The 20,493-nt window shown below is 40.4% G+C and overlaps 2 protein-coding genes across 2 annotated transcripts in view; one reads left to right on the top strand and one right to left on the bottom strand.

Annotated features, from left to right (window-relative positions):
* Positions 1-9,018, top strand: part of KMO (kynurenine 3-monooxygenase) — a 52,941-nt gene extending 43,923 nt beyond the window's left edge. The window contains 7 exon segments of the mRNA XM_004450264.5: positions 1,157-1,304; positions 3,033-3,090; positions 4,949-5,031; positions 6,117-6,218; positions 6,309-6,368; positions 8,022-8,156; positions 8,159-9,018. Coding sequence (XP_004450321.1) covers positions 1,157-1,304; positions 3,033-3,090; positions 4,949-5,031; positions 6,117-6,218; positions 6,309-6,368; positions 8,022-8,156; positions 8,159-8,248 — 676 coding nt within the window. The 3' untranslated portion in view covers positions 8,249-9,018.
* Positions 9,019-10,638: 1,620 nt separating this feature from the next.
* OPN3 (opsin 3) overlaps positions 10,639-20,493 on the bottom strand; it is a 56,487-nt gene continuing 46,632 nt past the window's right edge. Inside the window, 2 exon segments of the mRNA XM_058275368.1 lie at positions 10,639-10,887; positions 14,176-14,427. Coding sequence (XP_058131351.1) covers positions 10,639-10,887; positions 14,176-14,427 — 501 coding nt within the window.

A 20,493-nucleotide genomic window follows, 5' to 3' on the forward strand; every position in this document is an offset into this window, starting at 1 on the left:
GTTTCCAATAATAGTTTCATCATTTACTGCTAAGGCTTCATAAAAAGTCTCTTTAGCATCCGTATTGCTATCAACAGTCTCTTCAAAGCAATTTAGGCCTTTTCCATCAAGCATCTCACAATTCCTCCAGAAAATACCCCTTATCCTTTTATAAAACCATTCCAGCATTTCGGTAATTGCAAAAGCACTACCCCACGCTTGGTACCAATTTCTGGCATTTTGCATCAGGACCCCTTTGGCTGACTAATACAGGGTCTTAACCAGGAGTCCATGGAATGGACCAAAGATTTCAGAGCATCCATGAGCTTGAATTGAAAAAACTCAACTTATTGCCTTTATTTTCTATGACCTGTAACTGAAAGCTAGCATTTCCTTCACTTATGAATGCACGCAATAAATAAATTACAGTAGTATTAATTTCACCTGACTGGCAAAGGAGTCTGTGGAACAAAAACGTTAAAACCCCTGTGTTAGATGAGCAAACCTGGGACATAGCAGATGCATCCAGCAGCTTCGTCTCAGCTCCAAGGCTCTGCAGGCTTTCCTAAACGTCTTGGATTCCCTACTGGTAAAAGGTGATAAATAGTAGGACCTCCCTTGGGAATTGTTGAGAGGACTAGATGAGAACATGACTGTAAGTCACTTGGCACAGAGCCTGGCACTTAGTAATAGATGCTGGGTGTCTCCCCAATAGTTCTCTGGCCCAGTCGACATCGTCTTCCATGTGGCCTTGCCTTTCAGTCTCAGTCCTTCTCACACTGTTCCCTCTTCCTGGAATCCAGCTCACTTTCCACCTCCAGTGACATCTCCCTGGAATCAGCACAGTGCTCCAGAAAGAGCAGGATTTTAACACTGCTTCTGCCCCTTACTTCCTCGAGCTTTGGATTTTTCATCTTCAGAATGTGCATCAAAACACCTATCTTTTGGGTAGTTGTGAAAGTTAAATGAGCTAATTACATAAAGGTATTAGCACTCTGCCTGGACTCTGGCAGATATTTTTGAAATTGTCAGTTCTCATCATTTCTCTTCAGTTTTTGTGCACTTTTTAAACTGTGTAATCATATGGTAAAAAAGTCAGTAACTTGGGAAGGAATGTAACGCAATATGTAATATATCCAATTTACCCTCTTTATGTTCTGATTATTTTCCTCCAAAGGCAAGCCCTGATGCAAGATTTCTTTCTGTTGCCTGCCCAGCCCATGATATCTGTAAAGTGCTCTTCTTTTCACTTAAAATCGTACTGTGTATTGATGGGAGACGCGGCTCACGCCATAGTGCCCTTTTATGGACAAGGAATGAATGCGGTGAGTTCTTTTTCCCTAAGTAAGTCGCTGCAATTTTTCTGGGTGACTCTTAATTAAAAAGTCTTAAGTAAAACATGCCAAAAGCTATCCTCAAATAATTCCTGAGAAAACAATCAATTCATCAATATACCAACTATTTAAGAGGCTGTGATCACCAACTATAGTCAAGACACTTGATCCAGTAGTGGAATCTATAAAAAAAGCATAAAGCATAACATAATAGTCTGTTCAAAGAGAAATGTCTCAATAGCTTGGAATTTGAAGACTCAGCTATCAGCAATTCAAGAAAATTTTTAAGTATATCTTTTCTAGAGATTATGCACAATATATATAAAGTCAAACTCAAAAAAAGAAAAGTATTCCTAAAATAGCTGTTTTTTCTCAACATTTTCTTTCCAAGGGAAAGGAAAACATGATTGACAGGGATAATGAAGACTATGAGACATGTTGGGTGTTGACCACTATTGCCCTCATGGAAATTTTACTATTCTGGATAGAAAAAATTTCAAAAGAGAAATGATATCCAAATAATGAACATTAATTTCAGGAATCCCAAAAAATTATCTGCCATAAACAATGGTTTTGTGTGTGTGTATGATAAGTAGACGTTTTATAAATATTGGCCATCTATTGTTCAGTGGTTGGGAGATAGTCCAAGTATAAATAGCTTCTGAATTTGATCAGTTATATTTGCCACAAAGCAGTGGTAAACATTTTTGTTTTTATCAAAACATTAGGGCAACAGTTGTAGTTCAGTGGTTTAAGCTCCTGTTTCCCCTGTATGAGGTCCCAGGTTCAATCCCCGGGACCTCCTTTAATGAAAAACAAAAACCAAACAAAAAGCCATAAGAAGACACTAAGTAACAGTGAATAAATGCCCAGATTCAATCCCTGGCTCCAGGACTCAATAGAATATATTCCTGTGCATTTTACTTGTCTTTGTGTCCTAGTCTGTAAAATTGAGATTTTAATAGTACCTATCTCAGAGGGATTTGTGAGGAGTAAATGAGTTAATTTAAATGAAAAAGTGACAGTTCTTGTTGTCTCAGCTCCACCTGATATCTCTCATTGCTAAATTCCTATGTAATTTATTCATGGAGGAAAATAATTATTTGCTTCAGATGTAATCCCTGTAAATGATTTGAAGGTTTTTTGCTTTCTGCATACTTTGATATTGTCTTTAAAATGATAGATTGAATTCCTAGAAAGCAGGAAACACAGCTTTTGCTTTTCTTATTCCCCAAATGTATCTTTCATAGTAGCTTACTAAATTTATGGACTTCTTGATATTGGAAATTTACCTTAATCTTGAGTTAAAGGAACCAAATGATAAGAGTTCCATCTTATTTAAATTGCTTTAAGTGTGAATCTTTAAAATCTGAGTAGGTTAAATATAATTCTAAAACACATGATAGAGCAATATAAATATTCCTGCCTCTTGGAAAAAGAGTAGAATCCATCAAACTACAACAGTAATTTAAAATGTTGTTCAAATTCCAAATCTCTGTCATCAATGTAGGAATGAACAGGGCAGGGACAAAACCAACAGGCATGCCATTGGTGATCTTTTCCAATCATAATTCAATTCCACGTGAGACTGTTCAACTGCTTTGTGTGTTGGTTGAATAGTGACTTATGGATTACCCTCACTGATGGAGGGTCTGTTCAAAACTGCTAATAAGATTTTATTCTTTCCAATTTATGTTTTCCCATTTTCTCTTGTTTCAGGGCTTTGAAGACTGCTTGGTGTTTGATGAGTTGATGGACAAATTCAATAATGACCTTAGTAAGTAAAACTCCTCAAGTGGAGGTAGATTAGCCCTGCTGGTTCAAGCCAATGATCCCAACACAGGATGCGCATTCATTGCTCTAGTAACGGTTACTGCCCATGCCAGACAACCGAAATGCAGAGGGGAGCTTGGTTTCTTTCAAGGTTTGTATATGGGGCCTATGCAGCGAGCAGCACAGGACAGCTGAGAGTACCAAAGACCTTCCTTTCCCTTTTCAAGGTCAGTAACACCCCCCGCCTGGACCCCAGGCAGCACAACCTTAGAATCATTCAAGCTCCGGCTCTGTCTTGCTTTTTACCCTATCAAATATTGTGTCTGATACATCTATTTATTTTTTGATTAAAATTGATTCATCCAGTATATTAATTTTATAAAGACTGAAGTTTCGAGTTCTTATATGTAACTTGGGCTCAAATATATGCATATACTTACTCGTGTATATTGTGCGTATATATATGCGTGTGCAAACCTTCACCTGAGAACTGGTGGACCTTTTCGTGACTCCAGCACCACATGGTCTCAAAGGTTAGCTCTAAATCTAAAATTGTTTCAGGTGAAGGACAGACTAAAGCTTTGACGTTAAACCTGCACCAGGTTCCTGTCCCGACTTGCCAACTTGTTGGCTGTGTGATCTTGAGCCAGTCAACTGCTCTTTCTAAAAGCTCAGCTTTTCTCATCTGTAAGGTGGGGACAATACACCGAGTTCAAGAGGGTTGCTGTGAAGAGTAAATGCAATAGTTTATGAAAAGCTATATATTAAAAAAAAAAAAGCCTGGCACAGAAAAACTTCACAATAAACGCTGTAGTTTTTGGATATCACCTGGAGCTGATGATCTTACAGAGTTCCTGGGCTATTCTCTTCCGGTTTTCTCCCACTCTTAGGTAAACTTTCCTTTCCTTCTCAGTCAGCTCACCCAGATGCTCAGGTTCCAGTCATTTCCCCCTCCCTGCTAAGCCTGCCTGTGATGGGTTTTCACGTGGTGACAATGGTGGTAGGTGAAGGGTACGTGCAGCAGAGCACCCATCAACAGAGAACAATGATGAAGCCGTCACAACCATGACGACAATAATCGTAACTGATGTCTGTGAACATTTTATATGTGTTGGGCATCTTGATTTTTTTTAATGTGTTTTCTCATTCGGTCCTCAAAAAACATATGGGCCATAGGTATTGTTGTTGTCCCTGTTTTACAGGTGAGGAAACTCAAGCTTAGAGACAGTTGAGTAACTTTCCCAAAGTCATGTAAAGTAGGACGTGGTGAAGCTGGGACTTGAACTCAAGCTCTCTGAGTCTAGAAATGGTCTCCTTAAAATCTAAAGTGGTTTGGCTCTAGAAAGTAATACTAATTAGTCATTCATTTATCAAATATTTATTCTGTTCTATCCAAATACCAGGTAAAGATGTCAAATATGAATAAATAACCATGGTGCCTGCCTTCTAGGTACTCACAGAAAAATGAGGGACCTGATGTGCAAAAAGTTAATAAGGTGGCTTTAGTACAATTAAACAAAGTTTTGCAGCAAAACCAAACAGAGAGTAGCAAATTCTAAGAGGAACTGGGGGCCATTCATTACATACTACTTCCCATTTGTAAAATAAGGAAAATAATGATTTTACTAGTCAGTTAGTGCATGCTATATTAAGTTTATTCAAGTTTTTCCCAACGGGAAACACTCTAAATAGATAGCTTAGTATTCATAGATTGTTGCTTATACTGCATGGCTAGCCATAGTTTTAGAAGGTTAGGGAGAACATTGGTAGAAAATATACCATTTAATTTGCCTGTGTGGAATCCAGGGCAATTCTATGGACTATTTTGGGAATGTAGATATATTGCTTACTTTGGTTTCTAGGTAGATGTCTTCCTGAATTCTCAAGATTTAGAATTCCAGATGACCATGCAATTTCAGACCTATCCATGTACAATTACATAGAGGTGAGTGAGAAGGTTTGGCTTTATTAATTGATACGGTTCATTCATATTCTAACAAACGTCTTTCCTTTAATTCTGCATTGCTCCAGACCCATCTCATGTCTTCTGCATAATAATAGGTACAAACACATGCGCACATGCACGCACACACACAAAGCACGCACATATCACGCACGCGCAGGAGCACCCCTTGGACGTGCGTGGATTGTGAATCTGTACAGCCAATGACAGCAACCTATACAAATCATCTCACCCACATTTCAGGGACATCTAGGAGGTAACCAAGATAATAAAATATCTTTGGTTTCAATCTCTGACCATTCATAGGTTCAAATCTTAGACTTTAATAGCATTAGTAATATGTAATTTTCCTGAAAATATTACTCTGATATGTATTAACATAAGTATTTAAGAAATCTAAGAAATGTCCAATGACCTTTCCACTCTTAACGTTATAAGCTGCATACTTAGGGGAGAACTTAATATCCTTGGGAGCCTTATACACTGAAAAAAATACATAACACCAAAGAGATTCATGATCAGAAAGATGAATACTTTGAAGAAAAGTACATTAAGTGCATTAAGGGCCAGGTACATTAAAGGCTCACAATAAATGGTTGTGGTTGTCATTTTTAAAATAATTGAATGGAAAAATACCAGATACATATAAGGAAGAGAGTGACCAGTTGTTCTCCATCTCTCCTTAAGATAGAAAGCAGACTTCAGCTTAAGCAGAATTGTATTATATGCCGTGCAGGAAGCATGACTACAAGACATTGGAAGGTGTTACTGCTGCATGGTACTTGAGTCTTTAAAAGCAGTGTAGCCACAATGCAATATATATCCTGAATGTGAGCAGGCGCCATGTTGCCATAAACAATAGCCTAAACTAACTGGGAAGCACCAAACATTTCTCACATCTTTGGCTCAGAGTTTATGCACAGATTTGATTGAAGAAATCCTTAGCTGGAAGAGAGTGCCTATACCGACGCTGCAGCAAAATAAACTTCCCTGGCAGGTTCTGTGTAGGTGTTGTATATCTTCGAGGTAATATCAAGGTGTTCTTTAAGACTCTTGCCTTATTGCAGATGCGAGCACATGTCAACTCGTGGTGGTTCCTCTTCCACAGGAACATAGAAAGAGCTCTTCATGCTTGTATGCCATCCGTCTTTATCCCTCTCTACACCATGGTAAGGGCTGAATTTAAGACTGCTCCTCCTTTTTACCTTCTGCTTGGCCATTAAGGAACACACCAGAATACTATTTAAACTTCCCTACAGGTCACCTTCTCCAGAATAAGATACCATGAGGCAGTGCTGCAGTGGCATTGGCAGAAAAAGGTTGGGCCACATCCTACTTTCTTTTTTAATCTAATGTGTTGAGGTATCATAGTATTATGGTAATGTTTATTTCAGGTAAATACAGAAATGTTATGACAGACACCAGATAAAATAATGTTCTAGGTGCTCAGAGGGCAGAGTGCCTAATGAACAAGATGACAAAAAAAGGCAGAGAAAGAGAGAGATGAGAAGGAGAGCAATAAAAAAGGAACGGATGGTAGTATTTCTAAACTCTTTACTTTATATTTGCAATGTGAATTGCAATTCTTGACTTTTGCTTCATGCAACGTTTTTAGGGGTTGACTTTCTAATATTGGGCAGAATTGAAGCACTTCATCAGATTCAGTCTAATTCCCAATGCAATGCTATGCCACGTTCATTTGGGCAATTGCCCCAGAGATGCCATTCTACCGACATTTATGATTTTCCACTTGGGATATTTTACAAATTCATTCATCCAACAAATAGTTCTATTTAGGTGTAGACACACTGAGCTAGGCATGGTGATAGACGAGACCCGGTCCCTGCCCCTCATGTACCCTTCACACAGAGTCTAGTGGGGGAGAGGGGCACCTGCAGGAGAGGTGGGTAATCTGCCCCTGACAAACAGGGATGGGTCAGGACAGGGCCGGCCCAAGGAGCGTGAGCAACACGGCAGTGTGGGACCTGCGAATACTCCCACGAAGCTGAAGGTAGTGTGTAAGTGTAAGAAGGGCCAGAGCTGAAGCTGGAGAGCTACGCTGGGCAGTGAACATCTTGAATATTATCTTGAAAGAAACAGGGATCCACCAATAGATTTTAGGTTTGGATTGTGGAAAGATCACTTTGGAGAAGGGGTTGGAAGGAATCAAGAATTATTCGTACAAAGATGAATAAACTAGGGTCCCTGCCCTTGGGGAGCTGAAAGCCCAATAGGAAAGAGACAACGAGAGGTAATTAGAATGCAGACCGATCCATGCAGTGACAGAAATAGGTCAGGGTGCTGCCCAAGGGGCCTCTGCTCTTGGGTTAGTCCTGGGTGTCAAGACTCAGTGTAAGGCGTTCCTTGCGGGAGTAAGCCTTCTGGCTCCCAGAGGCCCCCGCACGTGGCTCTTCTTACGGAGAATTGGTGCAGGGGCTGAGAAGTGACTGAATTGTCTGAGGCTGTGGCACGGTCCTCTTTTAGGGCAGAGCTCCCAGCTCTTTTACCAAACTATGTTTTTTGTTTGTTTGTTTTATGGCTGTACAAAGGCTGATTCCTAAGAATTCCTCATACTGAACACATGGAATAATGCTTGTCTTTTTTTTTCTATTTTTTAAAAAATGTTACATTTAAAAAATATAAGAGGTTCCCATATACCCCCACACACACACGCTCTTCCCACATCAACAACCTCTTTCATCATGGTGAGACACTCATTGCATTTGGTGAATACATTTTGGAGCACTGCTGCTCCACATGGATAATGCTTGTCTTTTGAGGGAGGGAGAAGGGGTGCTCCAAAATCTTACCTCTCATTGCTAGACTTTACCTAATGGTCATATGATTAAACTGCCATTTCAGGTTAACGAATAAAGAGGAAATTGTGTACTCCTTAGTAGTTTAAGTAGGAGGTCTATTTTAAGATTTTAAGCTCTGAACAAATGGAATGAGAGTACCTGTTGTCTTTCCAGGTGATAAAAAAGGGGCTCCTTTTCTTTGGATCACTGATTGCCCTCAGTGGCATCTATGTATTTATACGCTACGGGTCACCTGGACATATGGACTCCTTGAGAAGACCGTGGAACTGGATCACTGATTTCCAGAACATCAGACATGTTTCCCGACAAATTCCATGGAGTCACTAGGACAAACTCCCAGTTACTTAGGATATAAAGGTTCTGAAGCAGCTAATGCTTGATGTCTCTGTAACCAAAGCTATGGATCAAACACATTTCCATCATCCTATTTAATTCAACAATGGAAGATATTTGTCAGCTTGCAATTAAATTAAATTTAGAATTTCTCTCTATGTTAATTGCAATTATTGAGGGGAAAATCAATCTATCCATTTTTTTAAAGGCACAACACATAGCTTCCCCACAGCACTACCGATGAATCAAGGCCATTCTAAATATAAAAGTGCAATAAACCAAGATCTCTTTCACTTCTCAAAATTTAAGGCCCAGTGTGCTTTAGGGAAGAACACTGTCATGCTTTTTCCTTTGAAGACTGGAATAGGACTTGTGATAGGATTAACTCAACTTCTGGGACTGAAAAAGTCACATCTTGCCTAGCAAGTTAACGGCACTTTGCATCATCTGGATGGGACTTAGCTGAGCCCAAGGGCTCAGATTCACTTAATAAAACCTAAAGTTTAAATAAGGACTTCTGGGGAGTCCCAGAGAGCTACAGACTGTATCTTCCAGCTTCAAAGGACTGCACTACCTTCTGAAGACTTAAAAAACAAACAAACAAGAAAAAAAGCTTTACTATGTGAAGGATAGCAAAGGTATTTTATAAACTAAATCCTACCTATATATGAGCTTTGGAAGAACACAAGGAGAGTAAACTTCCTTAGAAATATGAAGCCATATTTTATTATAGTCCAGACTCTCAGAAGCAATTTACTAATGTGTTCTTTAAGTACGTGCTGCAGCAGAACAGCAATAAACTTGATTTTTAAAAGTACATTTCATGAAAACTTTTCATTTGATTCTTCTTTCTTCAGTAGGCTGAGTCATTTAGAAGTCCTTCAAATATGTTTAATTATGAAGATGGAACACTGGTAGGACAGTCATCTAAGAAATAAAAATTGGTCAATAAAAATAAAATGACAGTGCTTTTTATCTATATTGTCAAAGACATCCTTGAGTTATAATAATCCCTGTGCCATCTGAACAATGGCCCATGAAAAATGGCCTCTTCACTAACAATGACCATTAGTTATCAGGTGGATGGAGAGAAAACAAAGATTAGATGACAACACATTTTATGAATACATTCAACACTTTTTTGTGTTCTTTATATGTCGGTCTGTTTGTTTTTGCTTAGAACTCGTTTTCTAAACCTGGAATACTGTGTCCTTGGCAAAATTGTGGGAAATTATTAAAAAGAAAGGCTAATATTGCCAGGCTTATGTTTGAAAAGCAATAGATGGAGATACCTCTTTGCCCCTGACACCATCTTCACCATGTACACCCTCTCCTAATATATAATTCATTTTCTTGAAACTCAAGAACCTATCTTCTTTGCTATGTGTTTTACTTTCCTGGCTGCTAAAACAAATACTATACGATGGGTTGGCTTAATAACAGGAATCTATCAGCTCCCGGTTTCAGAGGCTACAAGGCTTGCTTCCTCAGGGACCGGCACCTTCTGGCCGGCCGGCAATCTCTGGGGTTCCTTGCTTTTCCATCACATGGCAATGCACTTGGCAGCATCTCCTGACTTCTCCCATCTCTTCCAGGTTCCATTGGCTTCTGGCTTCTGGCTGCTCCCGGGGGCTTCCTCTCTCTGTGGTCTTCTCTAGAAGGCCCCTAGTAATAGGCTTAAGACCCATCCTGATTCAGGTGAGCACACCTTAACTGAAGTCTCCTCAACAAAAGGTCCGATTTGCAATGGTTCACACCCGCAGGAATGAGTGGAGATTAAGAACATGTTTTTTAGGGTTCATACAGCTCCAAACACTGCACTATGATGCTCTTTAGTAGCATCTTCTAGACCTCACTAAGCAGCATGTTAGTCTGAAGCTCTTCTTTATCATTCTAGGCATATAGTGAATCTTCTGTTCCAGATAGAGTTTGGGAGTGATTTTCTTTTTCATCTGGAATTACCTCCTTGATAAATTTGATTCCATCAAGCATATGCCATGCCACTTAATAGAAAACATCACTACAGAAAATTCAAGACTGTTTAGATACTTCGCACATGTGTATAAGACAAAGATATTTTTATGGCTAAGTATTTTTTGAGAATATTATGTGCCTTGGAAAATATAATCATTCAAAAAATATACTTGAAATGGAAATTTTCAACTTATTAGGTGTTGATGGTGCCAGATGCCCATCTTGTACTGCAAGTGGTTTTTTCATTACATAAAGCACCCACTGAGTTAAAAGAATTTGTCTTGAGCAATTGTGATTGCTTTCTGAGGCTAGAGGACATATGGATGATTCAACTTTCATGCTGGGCCACAAACATTCTGTTGATACACACAGACTAGGGATTCCAGAACAGTCCTAGTGGAGGTCTAAAAAGTGGTGACTGACTTGAGGTCCCATCATTTACTCTTTCCTATAAATGATGAGCTTAGATTACATCAAATTTGGACCCATTGGTTTTGTCACTTCCATTGACTGATACAGATTCATCACTGGTAATGATAAAAATGATGGAAGAAGAGTTAAAAGTCACTTTCTTCTTTGGCCTGTGTCGATCTTTCTGTGACATCACAGTGGGTCTGACCTGCATTTCACTCTCAACTACTGGTAAGTCCTGGGCAGGCCTCTGGCATCTTAGCAGTTGGAGAAATAGGAGCTATAAAAAGGACCTATGAAACTGAGCAGAGAGAAAATAAAGTTGAATGTTCAGTAAAAGTTTTACTTTCAATCTGGGTTAACATTCAAGCAAGTTAGTTTATGGTTTAACTTGGGTTACTCTCCATCTTTAGTTAGCAGATGTGGATGTGGGGGATGGGAGACAATGTTCAGACTTATCTGAGTAATCCTGGGGTTTTATGTCTTTCATTTATTGCAATTCTTAATAATTAGAGGACATAGGACAATTGCAGTACCTTATAACCTTCATAGATCAAGTTTCTTGCATCTATTGTGAGGACAGCTAGAAATGGATCAAAAACCTAAAAATAATAGCAAGAACCATAAAACTCCTGGAAGAAATTGTAGGAAAATATCTTCAAGCCCTGATGGTAGGTGGTGGAGTCTTAAAGGAGATAAGAGAAGGACTGAGATGGACTACTGGTGTTTAATGTATGTAGAAATTTTAGCTAGCTTTACTGTAAAAGTGTGGAAATGTATAGAGTGGATGGTAACACATAGTGAGTAACAGCAAGTTTATAAATGGGGTTGTTGCTGAAAATGGTAGTCTAGGTATGTAAATGCCAATTGACAGAATGCTGGAGAATAATCTAGGAACTGAATAGCATAGTAAACTAAGACGTGAATGAGAATTGTGATTGATGGTACAGATGCAAGAGTGTCCTTTGTGAGCTAGAGCAAATGTATATCACTACTTCAGGGCGTTGGGAATGCGGAGAAGCATAGGAAAAATACAGCTGGAGTGACCTATGGACTGTGGTGGGCAGTAATAATATAGTATTCTCGCACCTATGTGAAAGATGTATTGTGTTGATAATGAGGCAGTATGGAAAATGAGCCAAATGTACATATGGGCATGGTAACAATCAGATGATATTAGTTTATCTGTAGCAAATGTTCCACCACAGTGTGGTGTGTTGATGGAGGGGTGTTGTTTGGGAATTCTGCACATGTGCATGATTGTTTTATAAGTTTACAACTTCTATCATAGAAAATATATTTAAAAAATAATAATGGGGGGGATGGGGGAAAAACACACCAAATGTAAGATAAGGACTATGATTAGTAGTAAGATTTTGACAATATTCTTTCATAATTTGTAACAAATGTCTCACAAGAATGCCAGGTGTTGGTGGAGGGTGGATATGCGGGACCCCTGTATGATGTTATGCATGTTTGCTTTATAAGTTCACAACTTTTATTTCACTTAATTGTTTATGTATGTTCATATAAAAATGATATAAAGATAATAATAGTAGGGTTGGTTGACGGAAAATACTTTGGTTAGTAGTAATATTTTGACGATGCTCTTTAATCATTAGTTAAAAAGGTTTAACAACAATGCAAGTTTTTGGTGGTATAGGGTGAGTTATGAGAGTACTGTATGATGTTATGTATGTTTTTTAATAAGTTCACAAATATTATACAGTTATTGTTTATGTATGTTTATGTATGAGTGATATACTTCAATAAATTATTTTTTAAAAATATACTTATTTGCATACCATAACCTGTTTAGGCCCCCAAAATTAAAGTTATCATCCATCTGGCTAGATAAAGTCACGTGTGCATATTCTCAAAAGTCTTGCAAATACTTTCAGGGGTTTCAGTGGCTCTCCTGGGACCAATTCATGGAATTCTTAAGATCTTAAGGACTCCAAGGTAAAAATTTCTGGGCTCCAGGAAACATGCAAAAGGAAGATAATATGAAAGGAAAGAAAGACCATCAGGGAAAGGAGATTGAAACCTTTTGAGAGAGGGCTCATGGAGAGGGTAAGCCAAATAATTAAGGAAAAGGGGAAACATAAGAAAAGAGGGATATTTAGGGCTGAACCTTACAAGTTTAACATAGGAGTGCCCACCTCTTCCAAATTCTTGAGCCGCAGAAGTCAGAGTGGGTATTACCGCCTGTTAGTCTTTCTACCTGTTATCCTTGCCCTTTGAAAGTCCAATGGAGTACTTAGCCATTATCATAACTTTACATTCTCTGATCCTAAAGCTTTCTGACTGGGAGACTCAGCCTCACATTAATCATATGGAGGTCTCATACTACAGAAACAATAAGCTTCCCAGCATGTCTGGAGGAAGTGTCTTGAACCAAACTGACTTTGGCCAGAAGGTGGCTATTAGCATGAGAATAACAACCTAACCAACTGCCAATAGTACTATGAACTCAAATGAGGAGCTATAAGGATGGACTTTTCGGATTCAAGCAAACTATGTTCACGTCCTGGTATCAACACTTCCTAGCTCAGGCGAGCTATTCAACGTCTCTAAAGCCAGTAATAAAATTGGGAATAACAGTGTCCTATTTCATGGGGTTTTCTAAAAATAATGGGTGTCACTGCCTAGTCCAGTACATTTCGAAAGCATTAACTTTCATAGTTGAGGCAGACTTGGTTAGGGAATAAGACGAATCTGTGGCCTGGCAGCAAAACTCGGCTATGGAACACGTGGCCAAAGGCACTGCCCCTGCAGGAAAAACCTTACAAGTTGGCTGCTGGATGAACCTTGTGAGAATTCCCCATTTGGACTGGGATTTCCTCCGGGATCAAGGGAAAGTCCTGGGTGTTCTCAAGGGATCTTGCCATTGGGCCCCCTGGGGGATTGATGGGTGGGGTAACCAATCAAAATAGCAAACGGCTGGGACTCCTCCCCTATCATTAGCAAAGAGGCAGAATAATTAATGGTTCAAAAAGCAAGTGCAGAAGCTAAATCGGCCCTTTTTCTGTTTTTCCCTTGCCCCATTCTAACCCTGTTCTAGCCCTGCTCTAGCCTGTTTTTGCCCAGTTTTTGCCTTTTTTCTCCCTGCCTGGATCAGCACGCAAGTAGATCTGGGACTTGGAACCTGTAATGGGGACTTGTTGCTTGTAAGGCAGCTTTTTACCCCTCGTTAGCCCCTTTCCTCCCCACCTGGGGAGCCATATTCTGTTATTTTCTCCCATTTCTCTTCTCTCAGTTCCTTAATGAATTGCAGGCCTAACTGAACTGGCTTGCACTTAAAATTCATTTTTTGTAGCTTAGCGAAGAACCTAGAGAAAATCTGACAACATTGTGAATATCAATATTTGGTTATTCCGTTCCATTTAATAGAATTTTACCTATCAAGTATGAACCCTGATTGGTAGATCTTAATTTTTTTTATATCCTACATTTCTTCTTGAACCCTTTGCTTTCCTGTAAAATTCTTGATTTGGGTTTTCACATTGAAGGCTCTCTGAATTACCCCTACAGAAGTACTGTCCTAGGGTCAGATGGGTGAAAACAATCAGTTAATGGTAAAGTTTACCTTTCTGATCATGATGATATAAATAACCGGATTATATACAGGGCTGGATTTAGCAAAGAGACGTGAAACAGTCGATACTACTGGAGTGACTAGGTGTTCATATCCATTCACCACTGAGAAATGGATCGCGATATAAGGCATCCAACCCATCAGGAAGGAGGCTACCACAACAAGACACATCGTAGCCGCTTTCTTTTCGTATTTTAAAATTTTGATCACTTGAACTGTCTGAAGACCTTCAACACAAAGAAACTGCAGGAAAGAGAAAAAAGAAGAGGCTGAAAACAACAGAATCACTTTTTTTGTTTTTTTTCTTTATTTTTTTAATGTTATTTTCAAAAAATATGAGGTCTCCATATACCCCCCAGCCCCCTCCCCCCATAACAACAACCTCCTCCATCATCACAAGACATTCATTGCACTTGGTGAATACATCTCTGAGCACCGCTAATTATAGCTCTTCAGACAGCCCTGCCTTAATGGAAAGAGGACGAAGGGACCCCGGCAGGCTGCCTCTGGGCCAAGCCCCTCCTCCCCGTAGGCCTCAGTTTCCTTACTGGCATCTTTTTGCAAGTTCAGTTAAGGGTTGAACTACAGAGCTGCTCAGATCTCTAATGGTGCTTAATGTTTTCCTAATTTACCTTAGAATAAAATGGGTTATTTTCCCTAGATCTTCCAGTAGCTGAAGGATAGCCTGAGAGGGTCATGATAAAACAGAAACAAACTCTTTTATCCGGAGCATAGGTGTCCAGCTCTCAAACGAGCCGCCTAACGCCTGCGATATCAGGAGGTCTGCATGGGTAAGCCTGCATCTTGCTTGATGGGAACTTAACCCCTGAATGAATTCTTGCTAGAAATTACTTCCAATTCAATGCTAATGACTAAAATGGGATTTGATGAGGAAATTGTCATTGGTTTCATCAAAGAGTGAAATACAGAGGAGGGCCCTTGTGAAATGGAGTAGCCCCGTTCCTCTGAAATCAGCATGTCTGCTCTGAGTGTATCCCTATTAAAGATACTGAGGATTAATCATCTACGTACAGTCCCTAAAGGTCATTGAGTCTCAGATAAAAGTTTCTTTAAAAGTTGCTCCTGTTATTAATATGCCTGTTGTGCAGGTGAGGGGAAGAATATTCCTGGTCACCTAAAGAATGATGTTGCCTTAGTTAATTTGTATTTATTTATTTTCACCTTTTTGTTTTATCACTCTCGATTTCTCCATTCTGCTCAGTGTTTCCCAAATAAAGAGCTCTACTTCATGTCTCGTCTCCTTTGTTTCATCCCTGGAGGATATTTTTTCAGAATTGTTTCAGATGAAGAGAATATGTACAGACAAGTTTATCCTAAAAGAAGACCCACTTAAATCCTCCAGAAACCCCTCCCAATGTGATCTCTGCCTGTGTAAATGAAATATGCCCAGTCCTTGTTCACCCATCATCTGTAGCTTTTCAAAGAATTCATTGTGAGCCCTGGTTCTCAAGTGCTCTTATGAGTCACCCTCTGGATAAGGAAATTGAGGTCAATTTCTTGCACAGAATTCCGTGTTGAGGCAACAGCATAGTCCAAAAATCAAACCTCTTTATGCTTTCACCACGTCCCCCTGCATCTTCCCCTTCCTACACCTTCTGCCTGTACCTCATTTAAAAATACATATTTTTTGAGAATGAGTAAGACTTGGTCTCCACTCTTGAGAAATTCACTGTTTGGGGAGGGGACAGGAACACCCACAGACTGTCTCACAGGGGATACGTGCCATGAGGGAGCCAACCAGGGTGGCCGGGGAGTAAACGGAAGGGACAACCAATTCAGAGTGCGGGTGAGATGAGAAGAACATCATCTCAGCTTCCCGGGGGAAGTAGGAGTTAACTAAGTAAGGAGGAGAAAAGAATATTCTAGAGAAAGGAGTACGAAACTCTAAGGCAAAGAGGCAAAAGAACTTTTGTTACATTCTGGGAATGAGAAATATTGCAGGGAAGCAGATGTGGTTCAACCAATAGGGCATCCACCTACCATATGGGAGGGTCCAGGGTTCAAACCCCAGGGTCTCCTGACCCGTGTGATGAGCTGGCCCGTGCGCAGTGCTGCCGTGCACAAGGAGTGCCGTGCCACGCAGGGGTGTCCCCCGTGTAGGGGAACCCTATACGCAAGGAGTGTGCCCTGTAAAGAGAGCCACCCCACGTGAAAAAAGTGCAGCCTGCCCAGGAGTGGCAGCGCAGGCATGGAGAGCTGATGCAGCAAGATGACGCAACAAAAAAGAGACGCAGTTTCCCGGTGACACTGAGGGTACAAGCGGACACAGAGCACTCAGCAAGTTGACACAGAGAGCAGACGACGGGCAGAGGGGAGAAATTAAAACAAAAACAAACAAACAAACAAAAAACAGCAAAAAAATAAATAAAAAGAAATATTGCAGTTGAGTGGAGACTGAGGGGGCAAACAGGACTGAGGCGTCCAGCAATGAACTCGATGTTAGACAGGAGATGGCCACGACAGGCCTTGTAGCATTCTGAGGCTATACTTTAAATCACAGAGGCAGTGGAACCCCTGAGCGATTTTAAGCTGGGCAGTGATGAAAAAAATTATGTTTGAAAACAATTACTCTCTTGGCAGTGTGGCGAGAAAGTGTTAAAGGAAAACAGAAGTAAAGGAAAAATTTGAATTAAGTCTGTGGCAGTGGGATAGGGGAAAAAATGTGCTGCTCAAATATTAAAAGGTAGAATAGGTAAGATGTGATAATTGACTGGGTGTGGGGAGAGATGTGGATAATTCTTTTTTTATATATATCTTACCTTTTTAAAATTTTACTTATTTTTCTTCTGCTCCCCCGCCCTGCTGTTCTCGCTGTCTGTGTCCATTCGCTGTGTGATAATCTGTATCTATTTCTCTTTCTGTCTTCTCGTCTTTTTCCTGTAGGATTCACTGGGATTTGATCCTGGTAACCTCTGATGTGGAGAGAGGTTCCCTGTCAATTGCATCACCTCAGTTCCTGGTCTCTGCTGCACTTCACCTTGACTGTCCCCTTCGTCTCTCTTTTGTTGTGTCATCATCTTGCTGCGTGACTCACTTGAGCAGGCACTGGCTTATCACACAGGCACTTGCCCAGGCACTCAGCTCACCATGAGGGCACTGGCTTTTCATGCAGGCACATCTTCTCTCTTTTTTTTCACCAGGAGGCCCCAGGGATCACACCTGGGTCTTACCATATAGTAGGTGGAGGCCCCATCACTTGAGCCACATCTGCTTCCCGATAATTACTTCTTAATTTCTGGCTTATAGTGCTAGGAATGATAACCACGAGGGCCTGATTTAGGTCAGAAGAATGACCTGGGGTGCAAATAAAGATTTTAAATCATCAAGCTATTTTTAGAAGAAGTCCTGGCAGCCTATGAGATCGCCTGAGGAGAGTGGGTAGCAGGAGATGAGAGCTAAGAATAGAAGGCTTGGGAGGCCCAAGGAAGAGAAGCTCTTGAAGGAGACCACGAAGATGGGGCCAGCAACTCAGCAATCAATTCAGGAGAGAATGGAGTGCTAGAAACAATGGAGGAAATGTTACAAGAAAGTAGAAGTGGTCCACAGTATCAAATCCTGCAGATGCAAAAAGAATGGAAATAGAATGTGCCCATTGGATCTAACAATTGGGAGATCATCAATGGTCTTAATGAGGGCAGTTTCTGTGAGAGTCTGGGAGAGGAAAGAGGTGCAAATTTGCAGTGGGTTGAGGAATAAATGTCAGGTGGATTTATTTAAGTGTAAACTCCTTGAGGGTAGGGGCTGTTTCTTCCTCGTTGTATCCTCAAGGCTTGGTAAGTAATCGGTACATTTTAGTTTCTCAATAAATACTGGTTAAATGAAGAATTGAATGAGGTTCTGGTACCAACTGACAGAAAAGTTTCTTTGAGTTAGCAGTCAATGAGTAGGAGAAAAATAAAATGATAGCTAGAGGGAATTGAGAGCAGTTTGCTTTGTACTATATTAGCATGTTATATGCTCAAGGGAATGATGTAGTAGTAAGAGTAAGACTGACAATACCAAGGAAAGAGGAAAGCTTTACTTGAGAAAGGTCCCTGAGCAGAGAATGAGGTGGGGGAGAAAATCAGAATTTAGGGTCAGCTTATTTCTGGGAGAATTCTCCCAGACTACTGCAACAGAAGAGAGGGGTCTAAAAATGAGAGTGGACATAGAAGTTTTCATGAAGGGAGGTAGGGAGTTTAGGAAGTCTTTGATAATGGGTTTATTTTGCCCAATAAGAAAGGAGCAAGATTGTTTGATAATGAAGGGGGAGAATAATACAAAAGATTTGTAATAGCAATTATGTATCAACGTTCACTACCTAGGGATCCAAAGCTTGTCAGACAGTGCTGAGAAGACTTCCAAGCAAGGACACTGGGGATTTTGTGTGATTTTTCTCCAGAATTTTCCAGCTCTTCTTTGCCAATTTGACTATAGGCATGAAAAAGACAGTGGGAGCGATCCAGGTATTTGTTTAACCAGACGGCTGTGCATGACGAAAGTAGATTCACAGGCACTGAAGACTATTAAGTCATGATTTGAAGTTATGGGTGTGGCTAGGCTCAACAGAAAAAGAGGTGAAAACCAGAGGGTGTTGACAGGGTGAGCAAGAGACTGCAGGGCTTCAATGAAAGAAAAGAACAGACAAAGTACGAAGTATTAAGTGAGTAAGGACAATAGGTGGGCTTGAAGTTACAGCCTGGGGTATGGAGTGTGCTCCCACACTCTTTGTTAATTCAAACATTCTTCTGAACAACACCTGAGAGGAATCTGTTTGTGGTCAGTTCTTGTTCTTTATGACTCTAAAGTTATTTGTAGACAAAACATCTGTGCTATTCTCTAGTGGTGGGTTTATGTGACATTTGAATGATGGGAAGTGTGGAATTTCTCTTGTTAGAGCTCTTAAATTCTAGTATGCTGAATAATGTAGTATTTCTGTTGATTTTGTCTGTGCAGAACCTCTATCCTTCCTTTTTTTTTTTTCTTTTGGTTTAGAGAGTGGTGAAGAGAGAGTAAGTGGTGCTCAGGGGCAATGTAATATGTTTGTGTGTGAGAATAAATAGTGAAACTATAGTGTGTTCATGCACTCAATATCCAACAAATCTAAAGAACTCAGTACAAAGTTGAAACGAAAAACTACCCCAACAAGTAGGCATGTGGGCGAGCCTGCCTTCACAAGAAGCCCCGGGATGCGAACCCAGGGCCGCCCATATGGTAGATGGGAGCCCAACTGACTGAGCCACAGCTGCTTCCCCATGTGGTTTCTTTGTTCAACCTTTGGGGAAGTGCCGTGCTTTCAGACACGTAGGCTATGGGGGTGGGGTGGGGTGGGGGGGGGCTTGTCTTTCCTTAATGCATGTTGGGGGAACTGAGTCACAGCTTGTGAATTATTGCAAACATAGTGAGGGGGAACCTCTAACAGTACCCTCTTCTCTTCACTACAAAACTTACACGGACGTTCTCTCTCTGGGAAACCATTTTCCTGTCCATTGGTAGGAGTGCCTCCCCAGTTCTAGTCCAAGGCTGGGCCTATGACCCAAATCTGGACAATCTGAGTAACTCACTGTTATTGCTCAGAGAAGGACAAATGATTCAAACCAGACTAATCAAAGTGTTTTGCGCAAGTTTTTGGCCAAAGCTACAGAGATGGATTCTCTCCTGCTCAAAGGATATGAAAACTGGGACTTCCATCACCATTTTTGCATGAGAGAGGGGAGCCAGCACAAGGTGAGAAGCAGGGCCCAGAGACCCAGACAGAAGAGGCCCTGACCTTCACTTGACCCCTGGGGAGCCCGGTGCCTATAGAAGATAGTGGGCCAATAGCTCACTTCTTTTGCTCCCTGCTCTTTGAGTTGGATTTTATTCATTTACAACTGGAGGAGTTCTGACTAATACAGAAAGCATTCTCTATTGATGGTTCAGGTGCATTTCTGTCTATAGATAAAGGAATGGACTCATCGAACTGCAGATAACGACCAGACAGATTTCTGAGTTCTGGTTGCATTAGAGTCAGAGATGACCAGACCAAGTACTTCTTCATTTTTTTTATGCCAGACACAGAGTTCGTGCTCGGTCACTGTTGGCTGAATGAATCACACAAGCTGCCAGCATAGATAAACAAGTACTACACCAAGACTCAATCATCAGCACATTATGATTTCAGTTTGTTTGCTTTTAAAATTATGGACAAGTAAAACTAATTATTAATTATTTTCTCTGAAGATAATAGGATTCTTTTGAGTACAGCTTCTGGGTTATTTTGAAGATGGTGTCAGAGACCTAGAAGATTCCATATGCCCATTTCAGACA

This window comes from Dasypus novemcinctus, chromosome 13, assembly GCF_030445035.2.
Source record: "Dasypus novemcinctus isolate mDasNov1 chromosome 13, mDasNov1.1.hap2, whole genome shotgun sequence".
NCBI lineage: Eukaryota > Metazoa > Chordata > Mammalia > Cingulata > Dasypodidae > Dasypus > Dasypus novemcinctus.